This window comes from Cyanistes caeruleus, chromosome 2, assembly GCF_971803275.1.
Source record: "Cyanistes caeruleus chromosome 2, bCyaCae1.hap1.1, whole genome shotgun sequence".
Taxonomy (NCBI): Eukaryota; Metazoa; Chordata; class Aves; order Passeriformes; family Paridae; genus Cyanistes; species Cyanistes caeruleus.
This window is the reverse complement of record NC_141702.1, coordinates 20,814,928-20,840,631: the sequence shown is the minus strand read 5'-3', so window position 1 is coordinate 20,840,631 and position 25,704 is coordinate 20,814,928. Positions and strand designations below refer to the sequence as shown.

Here is a 25,704-nt window from a genome sequence, read left to right as displayed (position 1 = left end):
ACTAGCTAAGCAAAATCCATTTTATTTATTATAAAATTCAGCTCAACATTGTTAAAAAAGAAAAGACTCCTCACATCTGATGAAAGTTTCCATGTAAAAATTGGGCCATGCCAATTAAATACCTCCCAGCGTTAGAAACCTATTGTGTTTCACTATAGTATTTAACACAAGGAGACTGCAGAACTACAAATTGCAAGTAAATGGTATTGTCCATGGTCTGCTTACCTTCCTTTCAGGTGATTCTATTATTTTCCATTCATTGAGTTTCAACTGGTGCAGTTCATCAAACTTCATGCTGACATCTTCAATTGAGAGCTGCAGTAAGTCCCAGAAACCTGCAAGGTCCTGGGAAGTTGGTCTTGGCATGGCACTCGGGTCCTGAAATGAACAAAGGAGAGAAGATGAATACTCCAGGAGGTTTTCAGCAGTGTGCACTGAGGCAGGAAGGGCATGGTGCCAGATTTCATTGCTGCAGCGCTGCTCAGTGCTAAGGCTCTGCATGCTCTGCAGCTGGGAGCTGTGACTGGAAAGCTGTGCCTCCTACACAACCCAAACATGAATGAGTTGGATGTCACATGAGAGCTTTCCTGAATTTGTGGCATGGGAAGTTCCTTAGCACCATATGCTGTGCTGACCTGCATTTCTAAAAAGGAGCAAGCTGACAGCCTCTGTCTGCTGATTATTAAAGGCAAGGGGAACATGGTTTGTATTCCAGCCAGCCTGAAGTCTTCCTGGTTAAAAATTACATTCACGATAGCTGATTAAGACAAAACAATGCCACAAAGACATTGTCACCTTATGCTGAACTTGATGTTTACATTGTCTTGCATTTTCAAATGTATACGTGATGTATGAAGTCTTGATGGGATGCTTGGATTTTGTTCCCCAGGGAGCTGTATCACACTTAGGAACTGGGAAGACATTACCACCAGGTACTGCAATTAAGAGGCTCTGTGTGCATAAGACTTAATGGAGCAAACATTGGTGGTAACAATTAGCAAGATGACCCTGTATTTGATAATCAACCTGAACCCAGTGCTGGATAAAAATTGTATTATAAAGTAGTATGCAGATTCTTAACCCTATGCTGTCCGAGCACTGGTACTAGTTCAAGAAGAGAGCTTTGTCACTTTATTGAAATAGGGCTTAATTGGTAAACATATCTGTGAAGGTAATGAAGAAATGCCTTTTTCATTCCAGGACAGGAGGAAGCCATTATGATGGTCTACAGAATGGAGCTGGGAGAGAGGACATCAAAATTATGCCAAACAGACTCTTGATCTCTCCCTTCCCGGGCAATACCTGTAAAGACTAGTTTGCTATGTTAGCATCACTGCTGTTATGGCAGGCTCTGTTCCCCACCTTTTTCAAATCTAGTGGTTAAAGGCATTTAATATTTAAACACAACCCCACAGTTGTCTAGAAACTGGGAGATAAGGTTTGCTATTGAATTCCTCCCTTGAATCGCACATTTCAAAGGGTTTTAAACTAGGAATTGCTGCCCAAACTTGGGTTTACAGATGCCACTGTGGGAGATGAGCGCTTGGAACTGAGCATGACAACATGTGGTGTTGCCCATATCTAGACTCCTACTAGAATCTGGGCCAAGAGCAACTTACAAGTCTTCTTCACTAGAAAAATGGTTCATTTTAATAGGGAACTTCAGGGGTTTAAGATAACTGACCATCAAGATTATAACAGACTTCTGGGAAACTTTACAACTCCAGATTAGTGTTTACTGAAAACTACTTCATTGGGTGGATCCCAATTTGTTACAAAACAATTTGAAATGTATGTCAGTGGTGTAACTTACTCTACAGAGGTCAATATTTCAGGCTTTAGGAACAGACTGCCTGTGTGAAATTCATGAGGACAGTCCCTCAGCAATCTGTCTTATCTTACAATCATTGTCTCCTGCTTGGTCTCCTCAGTCACTCTCCCCAGTTTCCTCTAAACAGCCAGGAAGTTATGCTACTCATTGCAAGGGCATTGCTTTCTAAATCAAGGCTAATTGCTGTTCTGCACCTTTGTGCTCCCTACTCTGCTCGTGGTGTTTGAGAAGACCGTGGCCTCCAGCATAACTCCTGCAGAGGGCTGTGCTATGTGTGGTCTGGGCACAGGAGGGCTTCCTTCTGCTTCTTACACATCCACAGGTCATGAATAAATGCTGGCACAAATGAGTACTACTACAGCCAACTAAGTTTTGAAAAGATTGGCTTCAACCTGCTTCTTCTCAGAAACGGCTTGTTTATTTGTATCTTACTTGGAATTCAGCTTTGCAGTCCTCCTTTTGAAGGAGGCCTAAAGCAAGCAACAAGTCCCTAGATGGTGCTCAAGCTGCTTTGTTTTAGCCTACAACTATGATACACAAGCTGAGTAGTATCTGTCCTGACTAGAGAGCATGGAGGAGCACACTGCAAAGGAAAAAAAGGGTACTACAAAAAGTAATGTGAATAAGGCAGAAGGGACTAGTTATTAATCAGTAATGATGCTTTTTTTAAGTAGTTAGTGGGAACAATATACCTGTAGGAGACAGCCAGATTCATAAAAAAGAAAACTTCATTGAAGCTTACATTTCTGTGAATTTACCCTAAGTGGGAGTCTTTGATAAGAGTTCCTAACACAGAGCATAATCAAATGTGCCGTTTGAAGTTCCCATTATCCTTTAGAAAAGTCCATAGGTGACCTTCATGGTGAAATTTCAGTTTAAGTATATTCCTTTAAAACCCTTGTTGCATTTTGAAATGGCAGAATTAAATACTGTTGTTCTGTGTCCTACATTTAAACATATATAGGCTGAACACTGTCAGAGAAACTGCTGTGTGGCAGCCCTGTATGTGCTGGATGTTTTAGAGAGGGAATGCACAAGCTGGCAGCATTCCCCTGGGGCACTGAGATGCTTCCTTAGGAGCCTATGGACAGCCTGCTGTAGGTATGTACTAAGTCACTATTCAGCAACAAAGTTTATCATTAGGTATAGGAAGAAAAGCCTCCAGACATGAATGACCTCCAGTCAGTTTTGCAGCTTCTGCTTTCTGCAGAGCCCATTACTGATTTAATGAAAGTGAAGGATATTCAGAGCCTAAACCTTGAGAGTGGGGTAAAGCTGCTGTTATGGAGTTTAGAGGTTTACTCTCCAAAAGAGAAAAAGAGAAGTAAAATCTTGCCAGCTTTTTGGTTGTGTTGTCTACAAAATTGAAGATTTCTCCTTGCACTCCTATTGCTTTTGCAGTGATGAATTGTTCTCACTCCTGAGCAGCTGATGGCTGTGCTGAGCAGGAGCTGCACTTGCTATTACAGCAATGCTCTCGAGAACAAGTGCTGGGCCCACTTGAAGATAAATGAAGTGGAGGTTATGCTCTCTAAATCTTAGTTTGCATAGCTTAATCAATCAGGTAAGGGAGGGCATTTTTAAATTTGCAGAGAGAAATTTTCAGACACTGATGAAGATTTCCTTCTTTTGGTATGAAACAAGTTGCTAGATAGGGAGCACACATGATGTAATTGATAATACAGATGTGGTCAAGTCTTGCTTTGTTTCTTTCCTTTGTTATTCTGTAACAGCTTTTAAACTTCTTGATTTGAAAGAGTTTTTGAAGTGGATAATTGGATTTTTTCCTAATGAGAAACATGTATCTTAATATTTTCTATCAGAAGGTATGAAATTTTTAGCATTATTCTCTCAGTATTATTTCATTGCAGGTATTCTGAGTGTTTAACTTTATGGATGGGAAGCAGCAAGTAGGTCTTTGCAGAATGGATGTTCTGTCTTGGAAGTTACGTGACAAATCCCAGTGAGCAAAGCAAAGTATGTAAGCAGATGTATAGTTTATATCTGCTGTCATTCACACAACAAAATTCAGTACTTTCAAGATATGAGGTTTAGGGACTTTAGTCAGAAGGAAAAGGTACACTTGATATTTGAGAGAGACACAGAAAGGTGTTCTACCAGCAGCTGTAGCTATAAGAATTCCGTTCTTCTATTGATTAGTATCATCTTGCCACAACGTTTGAATTGCTGACGGCTGCTGCCATATTAATGAAGATAACATTTAGAATTGAATTAGTCTCTTATGAACTTCCAGAACAATAGCAGTAACCCTCATAAGTAATGTAATGCATCTGTTCCTTTAGCCCCAGGACATCTCATTTATAATTGGCAGCGCAAATTATCCAACTCAATTTTATGAGCATTATAGATACCTCATTTCCATGATCAGTCCTATTTTCAGGCAGGTAGAAAGCTGGATCATGTATTCTCCACTATTCCGTTTTACTGTTTTCCACTGATTGTAATGTGAAAATTTCCCCCTTTCTTATGTGACATATAGTTACTATATTAGGGTATTGCAAAAATAAGCCATAATATTATGTCTCAGAAAACTTGAACTTGTTCTCTTCTCATTTTCGTTTGTTTAATAAGGACAGCAAGAAGACAACAGCAAAACATGATCAGACTTAAACTACCGAAATTACATATTTTCTTAAAAGACATATACTAGCATCATACTTAAGGACTAAGTTTAAAAAAAGGGGTAAGTAAATTGGGGACATGAAAAAAAAATTAATAATAAAAACCAATTTCAATTCAGAATGCTACTGCTTGGATGCATTACAATTGGTTTTGAAGTAAAAATATTAAATTCTAAAATTTAAAGTGGCATTTTGTGGTATATTATGGGTGAATAATTTAAACTCTTCAAGAATAGCCAGGCAAAGTGACTTACCAGATTTTGCTGACAAAGCCAATAAAATTGCTGGAATTTCTGAGACATGAGGAGCTGAGCACTTCCAACAGCACTTCTGATCTTACCTAGGACTAAGCATACAGGTTGATTATTACCAATAAATGTTTTTTAGCAGCAAATACAACATACAACTCAAAAATACGTAGGTGAAATTCCTGGTTATTTTAAAATGAAAGTAAATATTTGGTCTTGTTGATTGTGATTACACACATAAAATGTTTTTAAAAAAGACTGAGGTGTAGGAAAGCTCAGTGAAACCTTATCTTTTGGCAATAATGAATGAATAATACATGATATATTAATAAGTCAAAACAGCTTAGACTTTACTTGCTTAAGGAAGTAGGAAAAACCAAGGGACTATATTCAGCTTCCTGAAGTAGGCATCCATCAGTTCATATGATTTTGAAAAAACTCTTAAATTTCAAAGTAAATGACACCTGTCCCATTTACATTTGCTCATGTAAATTGGGAGCTGTTGAAATTGTCTTGCCTCAAGAACCAGTTGGATGTCTGTTCCTTCTGATGTCAAAGGCACCTTAGATTACATCTTTTGGTTCTGTGATTGCAAATTACTCCACTCACTACACTTGTGTGGATAATCCCTGGGTGAGATCTCTTTGTCTGGTCTGAGGGTAAAGTTGTGACATTCAACTGTAATGTAACATATTCCTACCATAAAGCTTAGATCCTCACAGGAATTACATGTCTAAGACATATTTTGGTACATCCACTAGGAATTACAGGTTCTCTGCCCAAGAAAAGATACAAAGTCCTCAGTACAGGAGCTTCAGACAGAGCTGGACACAAACAGGTGCTCCAGGACTTTGCTGAACCAGGATCAGCCCTGTGGGTGTGCTGGTATTTCCTCACTGTCCATGTACATGACCTTACAGTATGCACTGTTCTCCAGTGGTACGTGTCAGAGGTCTGTTATTGGAAAATGACCAAACTCATTTTACTTGATTTTGTTTCCAAGAGTCATCTGTCTAAATTTAAATTTTTAAATGCGTTATAATCAGTGATCTGAGTACAGAAACTCAGCCATGTTAGGCACTTATTTTCAGATGGGTTTAATTTCCTCCTGGAGTTGCCTCTGTCTTTCTGTTGACAGTACTACCTAAGGGGATTGGCTTATTCCTAAGAAACTAACTCATCCTGACTCCCACATTTGCTGGGGTAAATATTACACTTTGGTAGGTAGCACCATGCTTTTCTTCTTCCTACATATCCTTTCCTACACTTCCTTTCCTCCACATCCATCTCTATGATGAAAAAAATAATTAAAAATTAAAAAGCATTATAATCTGTGGTCTCAAGGAAAAAAATATTTTAGCAGGAGTATTTCTAGATCTTTAAATAATGTTAAAGATATAGAGAGGTGGGGTAGACAGGCGTTACTCTGATATGTTTAACTTCAATTTGGAGAAACCAAGTTTGATAATACAAACAGGATGGTGAGTGTGGAATAAAGCTGTTACAGCACAACTGATCTGCAGCCCCTGATATAGGAAACATTAAACTGTGGCAGGACTTAACATTTTGTTGTAATTTAGAATAAGTATCTGAAGGAATATGAAAACAGTGTTTTGGTAGAAGATTTTACATTTTAATTATGCTTCCTTTACTCCTGTGAAACATCTGCTCATGTACATTTAGCAGCAAGAGGTAATTTGAAAGTTTTGGGCTCCAGTTACAATCTTAGTAACTTTCAAGGCATGTGCTGATGTGTAGAGCTGTGGTTCTCAAACTCTATTCCATTTTCTGTTAAACAAACAGTACAGCTGTGCCACAACACTAAATTAAACAGAGATATACATAATTCATCAGTCCTGTGTGACATCCATTGTAAAAGGGTTAAGTGGTTCAGGGCTGCATGAGTAATTCACTGAGGTTTGTTTTTGTTCTGTTGGCCAAATGAAATAAAACATTTTAATTGGTTTGGGGTTTTTGATCACCAAACCCCTCACTTTCCTCTGCAGCGCTACTGGCATATAGAAAGGAAAATTTGAGTGTTAAAACCTGGACAAGCATACAAAAACATAAATAAAAAAGAAATGTTTCATTTGATCTGACACAACTTGCTTTAATTTGGTTTTCAACATTTTTAATAAAGGCAATGACTTAAGTGAAACACAGTCTTGTATCCTCCTTTTTTCTCTCAGTGATTTGTAGATTAGAACATCTGACCCAGTGTGGGGTCAGAGCTCCTCCTTTTCCAGGATGAGGAATTGTGCTGTAGCAGGTCCCTAATATCACCTATTCCATGCTGTGTTCAATGATTCACTGGGCAAAAAATGAGTGAGGGCGATTCCACGGGCTGATGGTTGTATTGGTTGTCTCTAGTGAGTAAAGTTCAGTTTTAGTTTCCTCTGCTGAATTTTACAGTTCATAGCTCAAATACACAGTCTGAGTAAGGGGTATTTGTTTTAGCTCTTCTGCAGAAATACAGATCCTATCAGAATCAATATATGTCTGATATTTTCTAGTGAATCTAGTTACCCGAACCCTCATATAAAATAAACATTAATTTTATCTTCTTTAATATGAAACATTGTTCCAACAAGCATTAGTGATTTAAAGCCCAGTCAGACTGGTCAAGACTTAGGCACTGGCAACGTAGCATTTTGGTGGGACACATATTTATCAGGGATATAAGACTGTGATGGTTGCATGTGCCACTGAGTCACAGTGCTGAATACACATGTATAATTACAGCCCTAGCACTTACTAAAGATCTAACTCTATTTCCATTTTAATAAGTAAATCAGATGTAATAAAACATAGAGGTTAGAATATCTCATATTCATGCTACTCTGCTTTGCTGTAATTAAATTAAAGTATTAAAACACTTCACCTCATAATCTTTAGCACAATATTAATAGACATCCAAAGTCTTGTTATTAATTTCATGCATTGGGGAATTATTCTGATGAGTGCAGATTGATTACCTCCATGAAAGAATGATGAATGTTAGAGACTGAAGAGATTGAGATGTTTGATGATGACTAGAAGATTTTTCTTGTAAATAAATGATGATAAAATCTACCAATACACATAAATAGACATGTCCTTCATATAATCCATATACCTCCTTGCATTAAGATAATTTTGTATTTGCCCAAATGTCAAGGAAGAGTCACACAACTTCAGTTCTGCTCCCTGAAGCATTTGAAGCACTCCCTTTTTCTTGAATGGTCCTTTATGACTTCATCTCTGAAGATATACAAAACCCTGACCATGACTTCAGTAAAAGTAGGTTCAGGATTTACACCCTGACTAGAGATTATGTAAATTGCACAATCAATACAATATTTTCCCCTGTATGTATGGAATTGCTTGAGAAATTCTACAAAACCTTGTAATCAAAAATGATTTCATATCACAAAGGTAGAGACAAAAAGTTAGGTCTGTATTGATGAAATTGATTATAATCTGATGCTGTAACTCTGATCGTGACAGGTTAAAAGCTCTGTTCAATTGTGCCACTGCTGCATCAGCAGTGAGAAACTGCTAACAATTAATCTGCTTCTGGCATTCATTACTGTCTACTTAAATGACATGTTTTAATTTAAATTTTCATTCCATTTGATCATTCCATTTTCCCTCTATACCTGTAAATAATTTACTCCACAATCTGAGAAAATATGCCTGGAAAAATATTGAAACTGGCATTTAGTTAACTCTCCTAACTCAACGTAGGGCATGGTATTTGTATAATCTCTAAGCCTAAATTAGTAATATTTAGAAATATCTTTTTCACTATCAACAGAGCATGTAGACACAAAAATAAATACATAATGTTCAGATGGCATTTTTGGGACAACACAACCCCCAGCTGGCAGTGCTCTGGAGGGTAACGGGACCCTTGTTTACCAACTGGGACTTGATGCAAATTTGCTTTTTACCTCAACAAAGCTAAATTCAGAAAGGAGAAAATTTCAGCAGAACAATACAAATGCTAGGAGGAATTCTTGGAAGACACACTACAGGACTTTACAGACTGTTTCAGTACAGTTAAGACATTCTTTAGTCATTTACAACACTCCAACTGGAAATTTCAATAGCTCCTGAAGGATAGGTTTGTGAAAAACTTAAAAAAATTATGTTAGTAATTTCTCTTTGGTTAAAGTATAACCAATATTTAGTCAAACACCTAAGAAAGCTTTTATGGATAATTAATTCATGAATATACTAAAATCAATTGGCTGTGAAGGTTTTTTGTTGATTTTTATTCCCCTAAAATTATGGGAGATTTTACTCTGTGTTTTCTATTATTATTCAGTCCTATTAGTAAAACCTTTGCAGTACTGTGAAAATCAGCTAGAGGATTAGCAAGGTATCCACAGATAGCAAGTCCAGTAGCCACAGAAATAAGGGGAATGGGAGAGAGAGGCGATACTTTGCACTCCTACTCTAATATCTTAATTTTTTTCCCCATTAGAGATCACTTTACTGTTATGCCAGCAAAGCTCCTAAGCATGATGCAGAAAACACCAGCCAAGCAACCTTTCTGCTGATATAGTTTATCCTATAGTTAATTTTTGCACCTATCTAAGGATTTTTATGTGATAGTAAACTCTGTGGAGCTGTTCTCCGTAGCAAAGTACTCTAGTGGCCAAGCATGTGGCACCAAGAAGCCCAGGGTGTTTTCTTCTTTCCTCTGCCAGTGTCTGCCTGCAAGCTCTGGGCAGGGACTGCAGATTCCTCTCCCTGCTCTACTCTCCCTGCTCCCATCACTGTGCTCATGGGATGCAGAGCCCTTCCCTCTTGGTCTTCAATAGCTTTGTGACACTTGAAATTGTTTTTCTTGTCATCACCTACACTGAAATAGCCAAACACAATTTTCAGGGTGTAAAACTGAAACTCCAGTCAGCACCCATGAGACACACATATCTTTGCTTGGAGGCACCCTGTGAGTGCAAATGACCCGATGTCTAACCCTAGGAACTGTTACAGACACATATCTATATTTTTTATATATAAATGAACACACACACACATACACATATGTAATAAACAGAACACAAATAACTGTCTCCACAGACAGTATAAGAACTTTGCAGAGGCTTCAAAATAAAACTCACAGCAACTAACCAAATAAAAAAAATGCTTTGAGAAGAAGGAGGGAGAGGTTATTTGTGCTGCAATGATCTCTTTTTTCTAAGACCTAATGAGTGAAGTTCTTAAAACAACATTATGGGAGAAAAGCTACAGTAAAAGAAAAAATCAATATAGCAATTAGACAGCTTTTGGTGATCTCAGGGCAGCTGTGTTAATACCAAAACTGAAATTGTTTTCTAAAATGCAGTTCTATTTTAACTGTTCCCATGTTTAAAACAAAATAGAAATGGTATCATAAGGACAAGTTTCTCCTATGAGATGCAAAGCTATATTTGGTTTTCAGGTACAATTAACACATCCAGGCCAAAAAGAAATTATTCAGCTTTAGGAATGACAACTTGAATGTGCAAACCTTGCTGTTTTGTGTTTTGGGACTAGTAGTCTTGCTGGAAGATAGAAAACTATATTTATTTGCTTTTGTCTCAGACATTTCTGATTATTTTCTTCAAGGAACTGGCAAATGTTTAAATACGTCAAGATACATTTCATGCTGGGATATCATTAAACTTAAGTTCTTGAGGATACATGCCTTACAACCTCTGTAGCTCAGACTGAAGATAAAAAATGTTCTAAATTCTCAACAGGAAAAAAATTATTCACATAGAGCTTTTAGGATGCTGTGAAGTTCATTCTCCTGGTGAATTAATTCTTTGAAAATTTCCTTTTACTTGATGTGTTATTAGATGAAGGGATAACATTTAAAAATAATGTAATTTGGAAATTATTTCAGGAAGATCTCTTGAAGTGAGTCACATACAATAAAAAATTGGAACTTTGAGGTTCACTTTTGACATGCAGCTGAACACAGATTCTGACTTTGCAAACACTCTGTAGACCTATTGTAGAACTTTTTAACCTGTTAGGGAGATCAAAATGTTCCCCCAAGCACAAGTTATTAATCCATTTTTCTTACTTTAAGAAAGAGAGATTTCAAGGGTTTCAGTTGTATTTTATCAACTCTGTTATCAGGAAATTGCCCTTTCTTTTTCTCTTCCAAATTTGAGTCCCTCTGCAAACAGGGAAACAAAACCACAATACTATGTTTTGTTTTTTGACTGAAATATTCTAAGTTAAAAGGGTGTCATTAACTCCAAATATTAATAAAAATTATGGAAGCCCATATTTTCTTCATGTCGTATGTACAATTTACAGAAAACTACCTTCTTGATTGCCATTTCACCATGCAGCAAAGTGTTCCAGAGTATTTCTGGAGTGCAAAAGTCTAGGTTCATCACAGTTCCCATCATAGCATATGATGGGAAGGACAGTGGTTCTGCACCTGAGAACAGGTAGTTAGCTAAAGTCAGATCATGGAAGTTTTCCTCATGTAGTACCCAGTTTCATATTCCAAAGAGTAACAGCTCTGACTGCCTCTCCACACCTCCGAGCGAGGGGGGAGTCCTGATGCGAGCGCGTTCCCATCGCTCACTCCATACGGCTGCAGATCGGAGTAGGGCTGTGCAAAAGGAGGAGCTCACAGAGAGAGGAGGTAGGAGAAGCCCAGCTCTTGCCTGCAGACTCCTCGCTAGGAAAGAGAGGGGCTAACGGTCCGTGTGTTTCTCCCCTTTGCTCCCTAATAATCTTACTCTTTCAAATGAGATCAAAGTCCTGCTCTTTGAACTTCTGCTTCAGACTGAAAACATTGATGTTCTTATATCAGTAACAGGTGATCTGGGAAGCAGGTGCTTTGGGATTCTTAATGATAACATTGAAATGTCAGTATTCAGCACTGCAAAGACTTGAAGAATTGAAAAATAGGACATATGTGAAAAAAAGAAGTACTGGAGAATAACCATTATGAAAGGCTTGGAAAGTCTTCCACAGGCTAATCAAAGCAAAATATGTTACCATCTAATAGTCCCTAGGAGGGTGTTAAACTCTTCATAGTATCAATGGAAGAGGAATATTCTGAGCTCTGCTCTGCCATGATGAAAATAAGGGCAAAACCCACAGTCCAGAAAGCGCCAGAGGCTGAAGAAAGGAAAACCAGCCTTACTCACTGCCCCACCCCAAATCATCAGTTGTTACTTGGCAGACTTGTGCACAATACAGCAGGGAAATATGACTGTAAAATAAAAAAGTTATGACGTAAAAACATAGACATTCTTTGTTTTGAAAAGGTCAATGCAAAAAATAGAAATTGGCCTTTTAGTCACCATGCTGGACTGTCTCAATACTTGAGGGCACATCATAGCAGGAACTCATTGAGGGGGAAAGAAGATGATCAGGAAACTATTCAGAGGTGATGGTGAAATTTGTAAGAGTGCAGGGAAAGATGCTAGTAAGAAAACTTAATATGAATTCATTTGTGATCTGAGAAAATCTCAGCTGAGACAATAATTCAGATTGTCAGGGTTTGAAATATTTATAAAACTAAGCCTGAAGAACAAGGATAATTGACCTCAAAGGGAATCACAGGGAGCTGGCTACTGAGTCCTAGGACCACTTTGATATATTACTACCATTAGCACTGTCTTGGATCTTGTTCCAAAATAGTCTACATTATTTTTCACTTTATACCATCACTCCTTTCAAGGTGTCCACAGGACATGAGAGAATAATAATGATTCTTGACAAAATTGTAAGAAGAAAATACAGCTGAATCTTCTAATAATGCATATGCCTGTCTAACTGCAGAAGTACTTTAACTATTGTTCTTGCCTGCTTTCTGTTCCTCCAACAGGCTGAAGTACCTGTAAAGGAAACATTTTTAAATGTAAGTTTTTAAACATTTTTAAAATGACTGCTCACTAAGAGTCAAAATCACAGGTTTCAGGAAAAGGGCAAAACAATGTCCATGTAAGAGCACACAGGGTGCTCTGGCAGAGGGCCAAGCACTGGAGCCATAGAAGTGAGCGGGAAGGATGTGTCAGACTTGGAGCTGTGAATGGAGCTATTGCACCATCTGAGCTCTGTGTAATACCAGACTTTGATCCTGCACTGGACTGTAGAGTTGGCTCTAACTACTTCCACAAAACCTTACTCTGGGAAACACCATCTTGTGCAGTCAGTTGCAGGGCAATGTTCTTATGTATTATGGTTCTTTGCTCCTACAGAATGGGTGAGGACAAACCACAGCTCACAGCTTTATCCTAACAGATTTCATATTTTAGTAAACATCTGTAAGAAAATATACTGTTCTTACTTTCTTCAGAGAGATCATTTTCTTCTGCTTCTCTTTCCATTTCTTTGCACCAGCCTTCCATTCTCTTAGTTTCAGTGTGTAGTAACTTCATAAACCAAGATCCATCCCGTCGACAAGGAGACATTCGACCAGTCTCTACTGTCTCAATGGCTGGCTCTAGCCAGGGTTCTGGTGGTGGAAGATTTGAGGTGTCAACTGGGGTCCTATAATCTTCTCTGTAACTGAACAGTCCCTGTGTCCGTACAGTTCTCACTGCACTATATTGGGTGGGTGTGCTGGGCTCTGAGTGCTGCTGGAATGACGAGCCAAACTGAAGTCCCTTATCCTCCATGGTGATGTGTCCTGGAAAACCCTCCAGTTCCAGATCAGCCTGGACAGCTGCTGTTACGCTGTTTGAGCGCTTGAATCGTCCATGTCTTGGTGAAGAGGGAAGAAAGAAAAGATGTTAAGACATATAAATAACATGTGATGGTACAAGGGCACAGAATAATTTTTCAGTGAGAAAGAGCAGATTCTGTTCTTGTTGGACTTTATGTTAAAGGTTGGTGGTTTTTTTTTTGTGTTTTCTCACTAAAATTACATGGTGAGTAGCAACAGCGAAGAAAAACAAAATTCATAATGGAAACATTGATCTAAGCAAAAGGGTACAAAAGAAAATAATTTAAATTATCTCTGGAAGCAAATATTGATTTATTCTCATACTACAAAATTACACGTATCATTACTAAATAAACTGGAAATAACTAGCAGAACTAGTAGTTCCTGATAGAAGTCTGTAAAGTATATATATAAAAAAATTTAAAGTGTTCAGAATTTTAAGTAGAAAAATCTGAAAATCTGCTCAGTTAGGACTTTTGAGAATCCTGCAATAAAAGAAAGGTAATATCAGCATGTTTAAGACTGTGGGTTGGAGGTTTTTTTGGTCTTATAGGGTGCCCATTAAAAGTTGATTTTCCACTATTATATAACACTGAATAATGACATTTTAGAGAAGCTTTGTGTTAAAAAGCTAGAAAAGCAAAGATTATTTGTGAAGTCTTTTCACATTGGAGTCTACTGTCTCAAATTGTTTGTGATGGCAAAAGGCAATTAGCAGCCAGACACTCAGCTGTGGTGAAATGAGATAATAGTCCTGGTCCAGTACTTGACAAACAGTACCTGCCAGGGATAACCTGTGGGTCAGTACACGGGCCAGCAGCTTAAAAAAATTAGAGAAGGACTGAACTAATCAAAAAGTTGATTTTAGTTTTGAATAAAGGTACCATCCTAAGAACTGTGTTTCCTTTTGTGGACTGGGAAAACCTGGATCAGCATGAGCAGTCCTATTGAAGGAAGACTGTTCCAATGCATAGCACTTAGTATTCTGTCAGAAATGAAATTATATTAAGCCATTATTTCATTCTAATACTTTAACTTCCTTCTCTCCAATTAAAAACTGGAAAGTTAGATAAATGTGAAGCAACTGCTAAGTAATCTCCACAAATTTTTCCAAATGACAAGCATGCATATAAGACATTTGGCTTTGAGAATTATTTAGTGGCAGCACCTGTTATGTGTTATTTATTAAATCTGTTTACAAATGCATGTTGTGTTATGAAAGACTACTGATTTTTGAACATGCTTAAATTACCGTTTTTCATCTTCCACTTGTATTCCAACAGAGTGGTATTCCCGTAGACCTCTGCTTTCAGTATCTGAATCAGTTGCTGTTTCCACCTAATTCAACACAAAATATACATCTGCAGAGTGAGCATTGACAACCCAGCATAATTTTGCACACACTCATTCAAAATTAATTATATATTTAATCTCTTATTGTTAAGAAATACCTAGCACAGTAAAATAAATGCAATAGGTATTCAGCCTGGTATTATTGTTTTGGTGCTGTGTCTTATTAAAGTTTTGCACAAGTACTTCTTTTAGGTAATTCCACATTTCAAACCCAAGCAGAAGCAATGACTCAGTTTGGTGGCATCAGGGAGTAAGCTTGGTCTGGAAGGGCTATTCTTCAAATGAGAAATCCACAGGATAGCCCTTCTTTATATTATTATAAACCAGTCTCATTATAGTCCTTGATTTACAAAATAAAATAAAATCTCAAGTAGCCCCATAAGCTTGCAAGTGATAAAAAGAAATGGAGCAATGAAATTTTATCGACAACTGTGTTGACAAATATGAAACCATTAAATGATGTGAAAGATACAGCAGAATGCCCTATATCACCTTTTTTATAAAACAGTCCTGAAAATGCTGTATCAAGCAGGCAATTTATGCACTTTTTATAGCATTCCCATCTGAAATACACTTACCAAAATATATTCACAGTAGTTTCCTTCAAGACTGAGACTTGCGTTTGCAAGTTTCTGTGGAATTTTATATAGCACTCCCCACCACCACACCGCCCCCAAGCCTTTGACACAGAGCAAGTGCTGCAGTATGCAAATTATACTGAATCAAGGGAGAATCAGGAAAAAAAGGAAAAGAATTGAACTGACATATCCTTCTGAATGATATTTTTGCTGTTGAAAAAAAAATATTATGAACCAGTTTTTCAGTCTGCACACTCCATTTGTGAATTCAAAGAATATATCTGATGATAAAGATAAGAAAAATTTTACCCTTGCAGCAGTCACAGGCATCTCTGGAAAGAGCTTGATGGTGTTTGCAGCTGTGTCTCAGCTGCACAGTCCCAACCCCACCTGGTTTCTGAAGGGATGCAGGGACAAGGTGGGAGGAGGGTGAGAAACGAGTGTATATGTGGACTACACTTCCTGAGGAAGGCAGCTGCTGATAACTTCTCCTTCCGTCTTTAAGCAGTAGCTCAGTGTACATTCACATGGAAGGGAATTCCAGCCAGCAACGAGTATCCTGTGTGTAAGTCTTGGAGATGTTCATGATAACAGCTAGTGCAGGAACCCTTTAGTAAATGTTAATGGCATGCTTGAACTGCACAGTGTAGCACCAGGCACAGGTGTGCTAAAATGTCTGACTATCAGTGTGACAATAGTCCAGGAAAGACACATTTCCCACACATTCTCTTTATTCTGCATAAGATCTAGGGGACAGTGCATGCTGCCATCTGTTTCCACCCTGGCAGCTGCATGGAAGCTCACTGTATTCATTTTGATGGGCAGTGCATTAAGAGAACTAAAATATCAGACTTGGTAACAGTCTCCAGAATGTGGTGATGTCAGTAGAAAAAGAAAGATTCCTCTAGACATTGGCAGTAAAGAAAACGCCTCAAACACAGAGGTAGCAGCTTGGAGGAAAAAAAAGCCAGAACAACGAACTGAAATAATAGGTGAATTGGTTTCCTAGTTAAGGTGGATCTTGGCTGCAAGATGAGTGAGAAGCTTCAACTGCTTGGAGGGGTCACAATCTCTGAAAGAACATTGCTCTATGGAAAGCAGCCATGAGGTCCAGTTGTTAGCACAAAGAGATGACTGACAGGAAATGCAGACTTACCTATAGCAAAGAAGAGTCTGAAAGAGCCTTAAATAACAAATTGTAGTCTAAGTGAGGGACTAGGCATTCACCTAGTCCTTTCAGTGATTTGAGGAAAGCTGCATATAAAACACATTAATTTCCTGAATTAACTGAGAAAAGAATGAGATACTCATGTAGGCTGCTGGGGAGAAGCAGAGAGGCAAGTTACACTTGCAGCTTTGACTTCTGCCATGAAACTTCAGTCAAACATGTGTGGACAGGTTTTGAAGAGTGAACTCATTCTCAGAGATAGAGGAGATGGTTGAGAGGGGACTTTATGAATATCTACAGGTATCTGGAGGGAGAGTATAAAGAGGATATTTCCAGGCTCTTCTCAGCGGTGCCAAGCAATAAGACAAGAGGCAATGGGCAGAAACTGAATTCAAGGAAGAATTCCTTTACAGTATGAGTGACCAAGCAGAGGAACAGATTGCTCAGAGAGGCTCCTTGGAGATATTTAAGAGCCATCTGGATGCACTCCTGTGCAATTTTCCCTGGGATGACCCTGCTTTAGCAGGGAGGTTGGACAAGATGACCCAGTGTGACCACTTCCAACCTGACCCATTTTGTGACTGTGTAGTGAATAAGAGCAGATAACACAAAATGCTTAGAATGTGGCTCCTGGTTGCAGCTGTAGGAACGCTAGAAGGAAGATAGTGTCCAAGGTGGGGAATTTTCTGGAGGATGTTGTTTGTTGTTGTTGAAATCCATAAAAACAAACGGAGTAATCAGGAAATCTAAACTGCTGCTAAGAGCTATACTACTGGGGTTCATCCCAAAGCAACCAGTCAGTCTGAGTTAAATGACATAATTTAGGAGCAGATTGCCCAGAGAAGTTGTGGATACCTTATCCCTGAAGTGTTTTGAAGGCCAAATTGGATGGCACTCTGAGCTTCCTGGTCTAGTGAAAGGTCTTCTTGTCCATGGAAGGAGGTTGTAACTAGATGATATCTAAAGTGCCTTCCAACCCAAACTATTCCATAATTTAATTCTATTTTATTATTCTATTGGACTGGGTCCAAGGAAAAGACCATCATAATTTCTTATTACTTTCACTTGTCGATCAAGTTCCTGGAACTTGTTTGACTGAGATGCAACTCCAGATGATGGTGTCAATGATGTAGGCACAGGCTCCAGAGGATTACAAGCCTTAAGGTTTGACAAGGGAAAAGAGGTTTGTGGGTGGCCAGACTGAAGAAGTTGAGCAGGTCAAGGATTTATCAGGGCTTTCTGCTCACTCACATGGCACAGCATGGAAGGACAGAACATTGTGTGCCAGTTCAGACCTGAGGCAAAGCCAGAGAGGTGAACCCAAGCTGACATCTCCACACATGTCAGGTTTTGCCTTCAGCCCTTTCCAAAGCACTGCACTTCCTTCAGTGAGTGATATCCTTAGGATGGCCATCTTTATAGAATGTCCTCCTTGGTATCTAGGGAGTGAGTCCCGGGGTATGAGGTGTAGGCAAGATTCCTGAAGACAGAACTAGGGTAAGGAGGGTCAATGGTATCGTAGTTTTGGGGGTAACACACAGCTAGCAATACTCTGGGGGTGAGCAGTGGCCAATGGACAGAGAATAGACATTTGCTTTCTACAGAGATGGCTCAGCAGCTCAGACATATTGTTTCAGAAACATGGTGGTTCAAAGACATAAACAAGGAAAGGCCCCTACAGAGAACATCAATCAGCCCATCAATTTTTTCTGGAACAAAGCAGACAGACTTGCAACACACAACCTTCTTCCTTATTGCATATCAAAAACATACCTGTTTTTGCCAGCTACATTGTTTGGTTTAGTAGGAAATAGCAGGTCTTCTTCTGAACTCTGCTTCTGATGTGTGGAGGCAGATTTACCTTTTATATTTGGAATGGGTTGGTATCTTTCTATTGATGCAACACATCGAGAGAAAGTCTTTTTCATCTATCTGTTTTGAAGTGTTTGCTTACTGGCATTTCATCTGGAGATATAATCCTGAGTAATTTACCCAAGATGCAATTGATACTTAGAGTTAACAGGCACAAATGAAGTAATATGCTCTAAACTTTTATTAAAAAAAAAAAATCAGAAAAATGATGATCCAGGTATCAAAACAAAAATATTACTTATCTTTAAATATAAACTCTTGCCAAATTATCCTTTCTTCCAGCTTGCCAAGACTGACACTAACTGAATGACCTGATGATTGCCTGGATATTTTAATGCTTTCATTTTCTCACTATGCCTTGTAACAGCAGGAGAATGTCAAATTTGTGTGTGAGTGTGTGCAGGCAAAATCTAGCATTGCAAATATTGTAACAACCAAGAAAATGGAGGCAAATACCAACACAAGTAAAAGTGGGAAATAAGACAGTAATTTGCAATCATAAAGAAAAAAAAATGAACAAATAAATTACATTGCTCTATGACAGACATTGTAAAGACTTGTGCTAGAAAACAGCAGGAAACTCTTTAATCTGATTGGCCAGGCTAAACTCAAATGAGCAGAGGATAAAAAATAATGATGGTGTAGCTCTTGAAACTCAAATAAGTTTTACTAGATCTGTTTTTATATTCCTTGATTCATTATTTTTTTAATATTTACATGGGTTCTAAAAGCCTTAATATTTTCAAATTGGATTAGAGTCTCAGTAAAGCAAAATAATAGGAAAAATTTTATCTTTGTATGTTTATGACAGAATCTCACTCAAAAGAGGAAAGAAAAATAGGAAGTCATACCCAAAACAGAAGAAAGGAGTAGATCTAATATAGTAAATCATCTTCCTCTCTCATTGCAAAAAAAAGCTCCTTAAAAATCGGCATCTTATGCCATGAAAAATGCTGTTGAATGTCCTTATGTCCGCTAGGCTTATAGTATTAGTAGAAAATGTAATGGAGCACCTTGAGATTATTTCTCTTATCAATGATCCTTGTGAATCCCTTCCAACTCAGGATATTCCATGATTCTATGATTCTATGTCTTACCTTGCACAAGTCCCCTTCACATTCCTTGCTGTTGATACAAGGAGCAGACAATAGTAATACTCCTCAGAGATCAGTCACTGCTGACTGATGCAGCTCTAAATTTGGAAACTAAGTATCAGCTACTAACACTGCCTTGGTAGTAAAGGATCCACAAGTAAATGGTAAGAACACAAAATTATTTGAATAAATGCAAATAACTATCGCAAGAAACTCTCTTTTTATAGTCAATCTTAGTATATTTATAGGCACTCATTCTAACAAAGAATACATTAATTAAATTATTCTTTCAAAGAATTTACTATGCATTTTTAGATAATATTTTAGCTGCTCTAAAACCAATCTTTATTTCTGTGTTAAAGCCTTATTCTGCTCTTAAACATGAGCACTGCAACTGCAATAATCTTGCAGCATCCTAAAAATTCCAGTCCAAGCTTCTGTGCATACTGTCTCAAAGGTAGACTTGAAGTTAATAAATTCAATGCATAAGAAAACAGATTTTAACCTGTTGACTTTCGCTTCTCTCTCATAAACATTAGCAGTAAGAGTCCTTCAGGCCACATTATCACTCCCCATGCGACTTCACTGCCCTCAATGGGTTTTCACTGCTATAACCAATTTATTCTATAATTAGAGTTTAATAAACAATCTCTCTGATGATGTACAGGAAGGGAAATAATTCACCCTTCCTCTCTCACTAAGAAGCACAGGCTTCTTAGTGACAATAAGACTAAAATAGAGTAGAAAACACTACTTTTGACACTAGATCAAGTACATTTAATTGTGAATTCAGATAACCATTCTTAGGTATAGGGAGACCTTATTTGTATGCAGTGACTTCAAAGCAGGAAAAACACTTCAAATAAAGCTACAATACTAACAGCTATTGATTTCCTTAACTGATGAAATATTTTAACCAGCCAAAAACATACACTCTTTTAAAGTAATTTTTATAAACCCAGCAAAATATACCTATACTTTCATGCTTTTGAGATTTTTTGTGTCTCACCATCGAGCTCCATTTTGCCACTCTGCTACTTCTCAACTGAACATCTGGACTACTCAAATATGTGGCATGGCACAGTAACTGCAAATTACCAAAAGGAGAAGCTTGAAAACTTCCTGTGATCTTTTAAGAAAGGACTTTTTACTAAAAATACAAGCCTGAGTTTAGAAATGGGATTCATGTCAAACTTATATGAGATTGTCGCAAGAAAATAATGTACACAGTAGAGATTACTGATAACTTTTTTGGTGCATTTAATGCTAAGTGTCAAATTGCTCTGAACCAACAAATATTCACTGACTTCTCCAGGCAAAGGACTTCATACACTCCTCTCACAAAAGCCCAGTCTGACAGTCATTTTAGGAGGAAAATAAACAATACTTACTTCTGTAGCTTTGGATCATTTATGATCCAAAAACCAGTGTAATCAAAGCAAATATTTCTTCTGATTGCTGTGTATACACTGAAGTAGAGCACTGACTAAAATGGTATAACCTAAACTGTACAAAGAAAATGTATGTGCCTAAGTACATTTAACATATAGGTACATGTGTTAAAGGGGGATTCTAGTTTGAGAGTGCAGAATATAATGAACAATGTTTTTGCCATGTGAAATGAATAACTTCATTCCATATATATATATATATATATATATATATATATATATAAAAAATTATAAGAAGATCCCCTTTTGTCTTAAAAATACTTAGGCAAGCAAGCTATTGCATTAATCTCCCTGGATACAGCCTTTAATTTATAAGAAGGAATTGTTCAATGTAGATCCTGAAGATTATAAAAAACCCACTAGGTATTTTGAAGCGTGATCTTCTGATGATAAATGAAGATGACTGAGTCCATTCTCTACGCTACAATTAGTGCTTGTCTCCAAAAATACAACCGTGAATCAGCCTTCACACTTAGAACGTTTGTTTCCAACTCATTAGTTTCCAGGGTTTCTGCTCATTTTGATATCTTTTAAATAGAGAAGAAACAAAGGACTGCATGTTTTGAGGTACTTGAAATAAATAGGAGGAATTTCTTGACATGTTTTCTCATATATTTCACATTCCTAATGCTTTTAATATGAAATGGTTTATAACTAGAGCAGATTTGAAATGTTAATCATTAGCATATATACCAGCATGTGCAAAAGAGCGAGGAAAATCCTGGAAAATATCTTAGCAACAACCTTGTTCTGATTTAGTGCTTATTTTACTCTTGACAATCTCTACTCTCCATTTTAATTCACATACTTTGATTAGTCTTTTGCTGTCATGTTAGAAGACAGATATGAAGTTTATATCTACTAGGATTACAAGAGTCTTGTTCTTTTTATATCCATATATTCTTTCAATTGCTGACTAAATTTTTAATCTCAAAATCAGTATTTTGAAATTCATTTGAATTTATAAGTTGGCTTTTTTTTTTTCCCAGTGCCTATTGACATGCCTGACAATTTTAGTCTTGATTTAAATATGTCAGTGGAAAAAAATAAACAAAAAATCCACTGAAAAACAAACCAAAACCAAAACCAAGAAAACCCCCAAAACCAAAAGCCCCCTGTTATTTTCTGGAAAAGCTTCATTTCCAAAGCTTTTATATTTTTGTTCAAAATTCCCATCTGGGACAGGACTAACATACTGTGAGATGGAGTAGTGTATCTGTGCTCTTGTCTGTCTCTGCAGACAGGTGTTACAGATGTATAGCAACTCCAGTGCTTCCCCAGGAGCTTGGGTTCTCTGTGCATGTGAGTGCCAGCCCTATTGGCACATGCCTAGCCTGCCAGGGCTTTTTAAAAGGACTTCTATTCACTGCATGGACACTACACAAATCACATTTCTCAAAGCCGTGGAAGCCCTAGGGTGGGTCCTTTGCATTTCCACTTGCAGTGGCACTGCTGGTCACTCTGTACCTTTGTTCCTCTCTGCTCCTGTATGAAGCTCTCTTGGCAAACATTCTCCCATCAACGTGTTAAAGGAGTGGAACAGTAAAAAATGCACAAATTAACCATCCCGATAGCAAATTAACTAATGCAAATAAATGCAAATTCAATGCATTACCCTGGCATGGCATGCTAATGAGAAAACAAGTCATTTAGTCAATCAACAAAATATGCAAATAGAAAACATCCTTTTCCAAGGTACTTTGACACAGAAGTCTAAGAGAAATTAAATACTGCTACTGTACTTTGAGTGCATAAATTATTTGTGTAGTTTGCAATAAGTGCATTCTACCTTGTGGTTTTATTCTGTACAAACTTAGCAATAGCAATATAACAAAATGTATTTCCTATTTAAAAATACTGCAGAAATGTATTTTTCACACTAATGTTTGAAGCTTAGTGCTGAAAAAAGTCCTGAACAACAAAAAATGTGCTCAGGATATTGTTGGAAATCCAACCTAATCTAACATCAAGTGGTACAACCAAGCAGTTTGTATTTCTTGAAAGATAACCAATAGCTCATCCTTCTATGACCTGCTGTTGCAAACAACATTTGCCTTTCTCTTTGTGTGCATCTGAGGACCAGTGTTACAGTCCAAGTGCCAGAAGACAAGCTGCCATGGAAGATCCGCTGCCTCCATGGAAATCATTGCACAGGTGTTTTTGTGGATTATAAACACCCATTATTAAACACACCACACATAAAGAAGGGTCAGGGCCCAGTGAAAAGTACTGGTCATCACCTGTAGTAATAAACAGGATCAAGTGATGTAATCAAAGTTCCAGAATTAATTGGAATATCAGGACTGACCATATCAAGACACCAACACTGATAAATACCACCATGCACAGCTGCTGTAAGGGAGAGATAAGAACAGCACTTGATTCTATTCCTTTCTGAACAGTAAGTTTCAGGTTAGGGGCTAAAAGGTACCAAAGATTTCTTTACTGCTCCTTTGAACTTTTCAGTGTTATCTCCCAAGCTTCTCCTCTGAACAATGTAGGGTACACAAATTACTTCGTAAAACATTTGAAAAGTAGCCATCTGAATATTTTGGTTGTTAAATTGAAGCCTACTCTTCTGCATCCAAAGAATCAGAAGCAGATACTTTTATGTCAAGGAAATGGACAAACAGCTTTCTGGCAAAGCTGATTCCTTCTCGTTAGTCTAATGCATTATGGAACAGCAAAATTACAGCATGCTAAAATGTTAACCTGTAAAGTTCAATCAACAGCTGTGACATGCTTAACCCAAACACTTTTCTATGACTATATTATGAAATTAATGGAAATGAAATTACTACTTTTTAAAGAAAATAATATACTTTCTTTTATATTCTTGTATATTTCTAATATACAGTCACTCACTAGGCTTTTTTACATGGACGATTACCTTCTCAAGATCTATGTTGCTGTCTCCACAATACCTATGTCAAAATAAATGTCAGTTTCTCTATAGCTAATCTAGCAAAAGGAAGCACAGAAGTGAACCCAGTGATGTGAAAAGGAATATTCAGCAGAACAGAAGCCAAAATTTTCCTCTATTCCTGTCTCAAAGGACTTCGCATTCTTGTGAGCTCAACTTCCCAATTTTTATTATTACTTGGTATTTCCTAAAGATTTGAAAAAATGACCATTTTTAGCTATCTAGTACTTACCATTTAGCAGCAGGAATAGCAATCAAAATTTGCATTTGGAATTGTCTTATTTCATTTGCCTGAAACAACAGAGCTTGACTGAGCTTTCCACAGCCTGACACTCATTTTGTCAGGTGAAATAAATATTGTGGGCTTTGATGGACAAATGGAAGAATGCTCTAAGACTGTGTTTATTAATGTTATTTTATTACTTCCCATCTCTAATTATGCTGTATATAAAGCAGAACATTTCTTTCTCTTTTTTGGTACCTTCTTCCAATCACAACTAATAGGGCAAGGGTCTCTTTTTAGGCAGAATACTTGAAGATTGAGTGACTTTACACATTTTCAAGGTCAAAAGAGAAATATAATGGAAAAAGTACAGTAAAGCATTTTCAAGCTGATGAAATTATATAAAAAGGACTGTGAATTCATGGAGGGAAGGAGATGAACATGCTGTTCACCTGTAGCTCTGCAGTATAATTTTCATATCAAGTGGTAATGACAGGTAACCTCCCTAGAGATTTATTCATTCATTTTCTCCCAGGTACAGTGTATTAGCCGAAGACTTTTCTGCACAGCCATGATGTGAATTGCAATTAACGCTAAGCAGCCAGGGGTTGTTTGTTAGATTATTAGAGCAAGTGAAGCTGAATGACTCATTCTATGCTAGTTACAGGAAGAAGACAAACAATTCATCACAGACAGATGTTAATGATAGGCTACCTGGATCCCTATAGAGGAACGTCGACTCTTAAGAAATTCCTCTGCCTTTGTCACCAGGATGGCCTTGTCACTGGTCCGTATGGAGGTGCTCTGGCTCTCGGCCGCGTGGCGCTGGGCAGCCGCTGTCTCCAGGGCCAGGTTCATGGCCTTGTTGCTGTCCAAGCTGTCAGTGGAGTTGTACATCCCTCGCCCATCCTGCGGCCACGGGGATATCCTCTGAGTCCGGCTGTCGTGATACGCATCCTGGGTGGATTCTGTGCTGCTCTGTGCCGTGACGGAGATCAGTGGCTTGGAAGTGGTACGAGGGGGTACTGGTGGTGGTGTTTTTTTGTAACTTGTATAAGTTACAGCTATGGAGAGAATTAAAGAAAAAAATAAAAAAAAAAAAAAGCAGAAAGAAAAAGAAAAAAAAAAGAGATAAATCAAGATTAATCTGATGGAAACTTGACAAAAGAAATCACCTTAAGATTGTGCTGCTTAATTGTGATGGTGTAATGTACTGCTCTTCATAAACCTCACTAAAGTGTCACTCGGAGTCATATGGCTACACAAAGAAACATTTCATTTCAACAAGGAAGAAAGGAGGGGTGGAAATGGGAGTCCCAAATTACAGTGAAGATGAAAGAGAGTTAGCGAGGATATATGTGTTAATACTTGTGCTGAGTAAGTACACACTGAGGCTTCTGAGATTACAGGATAAAACTCATAAGAGAAAGTAAGGATGATTTTTTCCCCCATTCTTATAATCTGAACTGTGAGCTTTGTACTGATACAGTATATGAAGAAAATAGCTTCAATATACTGGAACAAAATATTATTCAACAACTTCTACTTTGTGGTATGCCACACTTTAACATTTTAAAATCCTTCCAGGTACTCTGGTCTGAATTAGGCAAGGTTGGATACTTACTTGTCAAAGAAGTATGTATTTTAAAA

At 37.7% G+C, this 25,704-nt stretch overlaps 1 protein-coding gene across 29 annotated transcripts in view; it reads right to left on the bottom strand.

Annotated features, from left to right (window-relative positions):
- DLGAP2 (DLG associated protein 2) overlaps positions 1 to 25,704 on the bottom strand; it is a 443,370-nt gene that overhangs the window by 3,159 nt on the left and 414,507 nt on the right. For all 29 annotated transcript variants that reach the window (XM_086876001.1, XM_086875999.1, XM_086875978.1 and 26 more), the window contains 5 exons: positions 24,769 to 25,118; positions 14,645 to 14,730; positions 13,015 to 13,430; positions 4,728 to 4,819; positions 226 to 378 (listed from right to left, as the gene is read on the bottom strand). In XM_086876001.1, the coding sequence (XP_086732127.1) occupies positions 226 to 378; positions 4,728 to 4,819; positions 13,015 to 13,430; positions 14,645 to 14,730; positions 24,769 to 25,118 (1,097 nt within the window). The remainder of the gene's footprint in view (positions 1 to 225; positions 379 to 4,727; positions 4,820 to 13,014; positions 13,431 to 14,644; positions 14,731 to 24,768; positions 25,119 to 25,704) is intronic.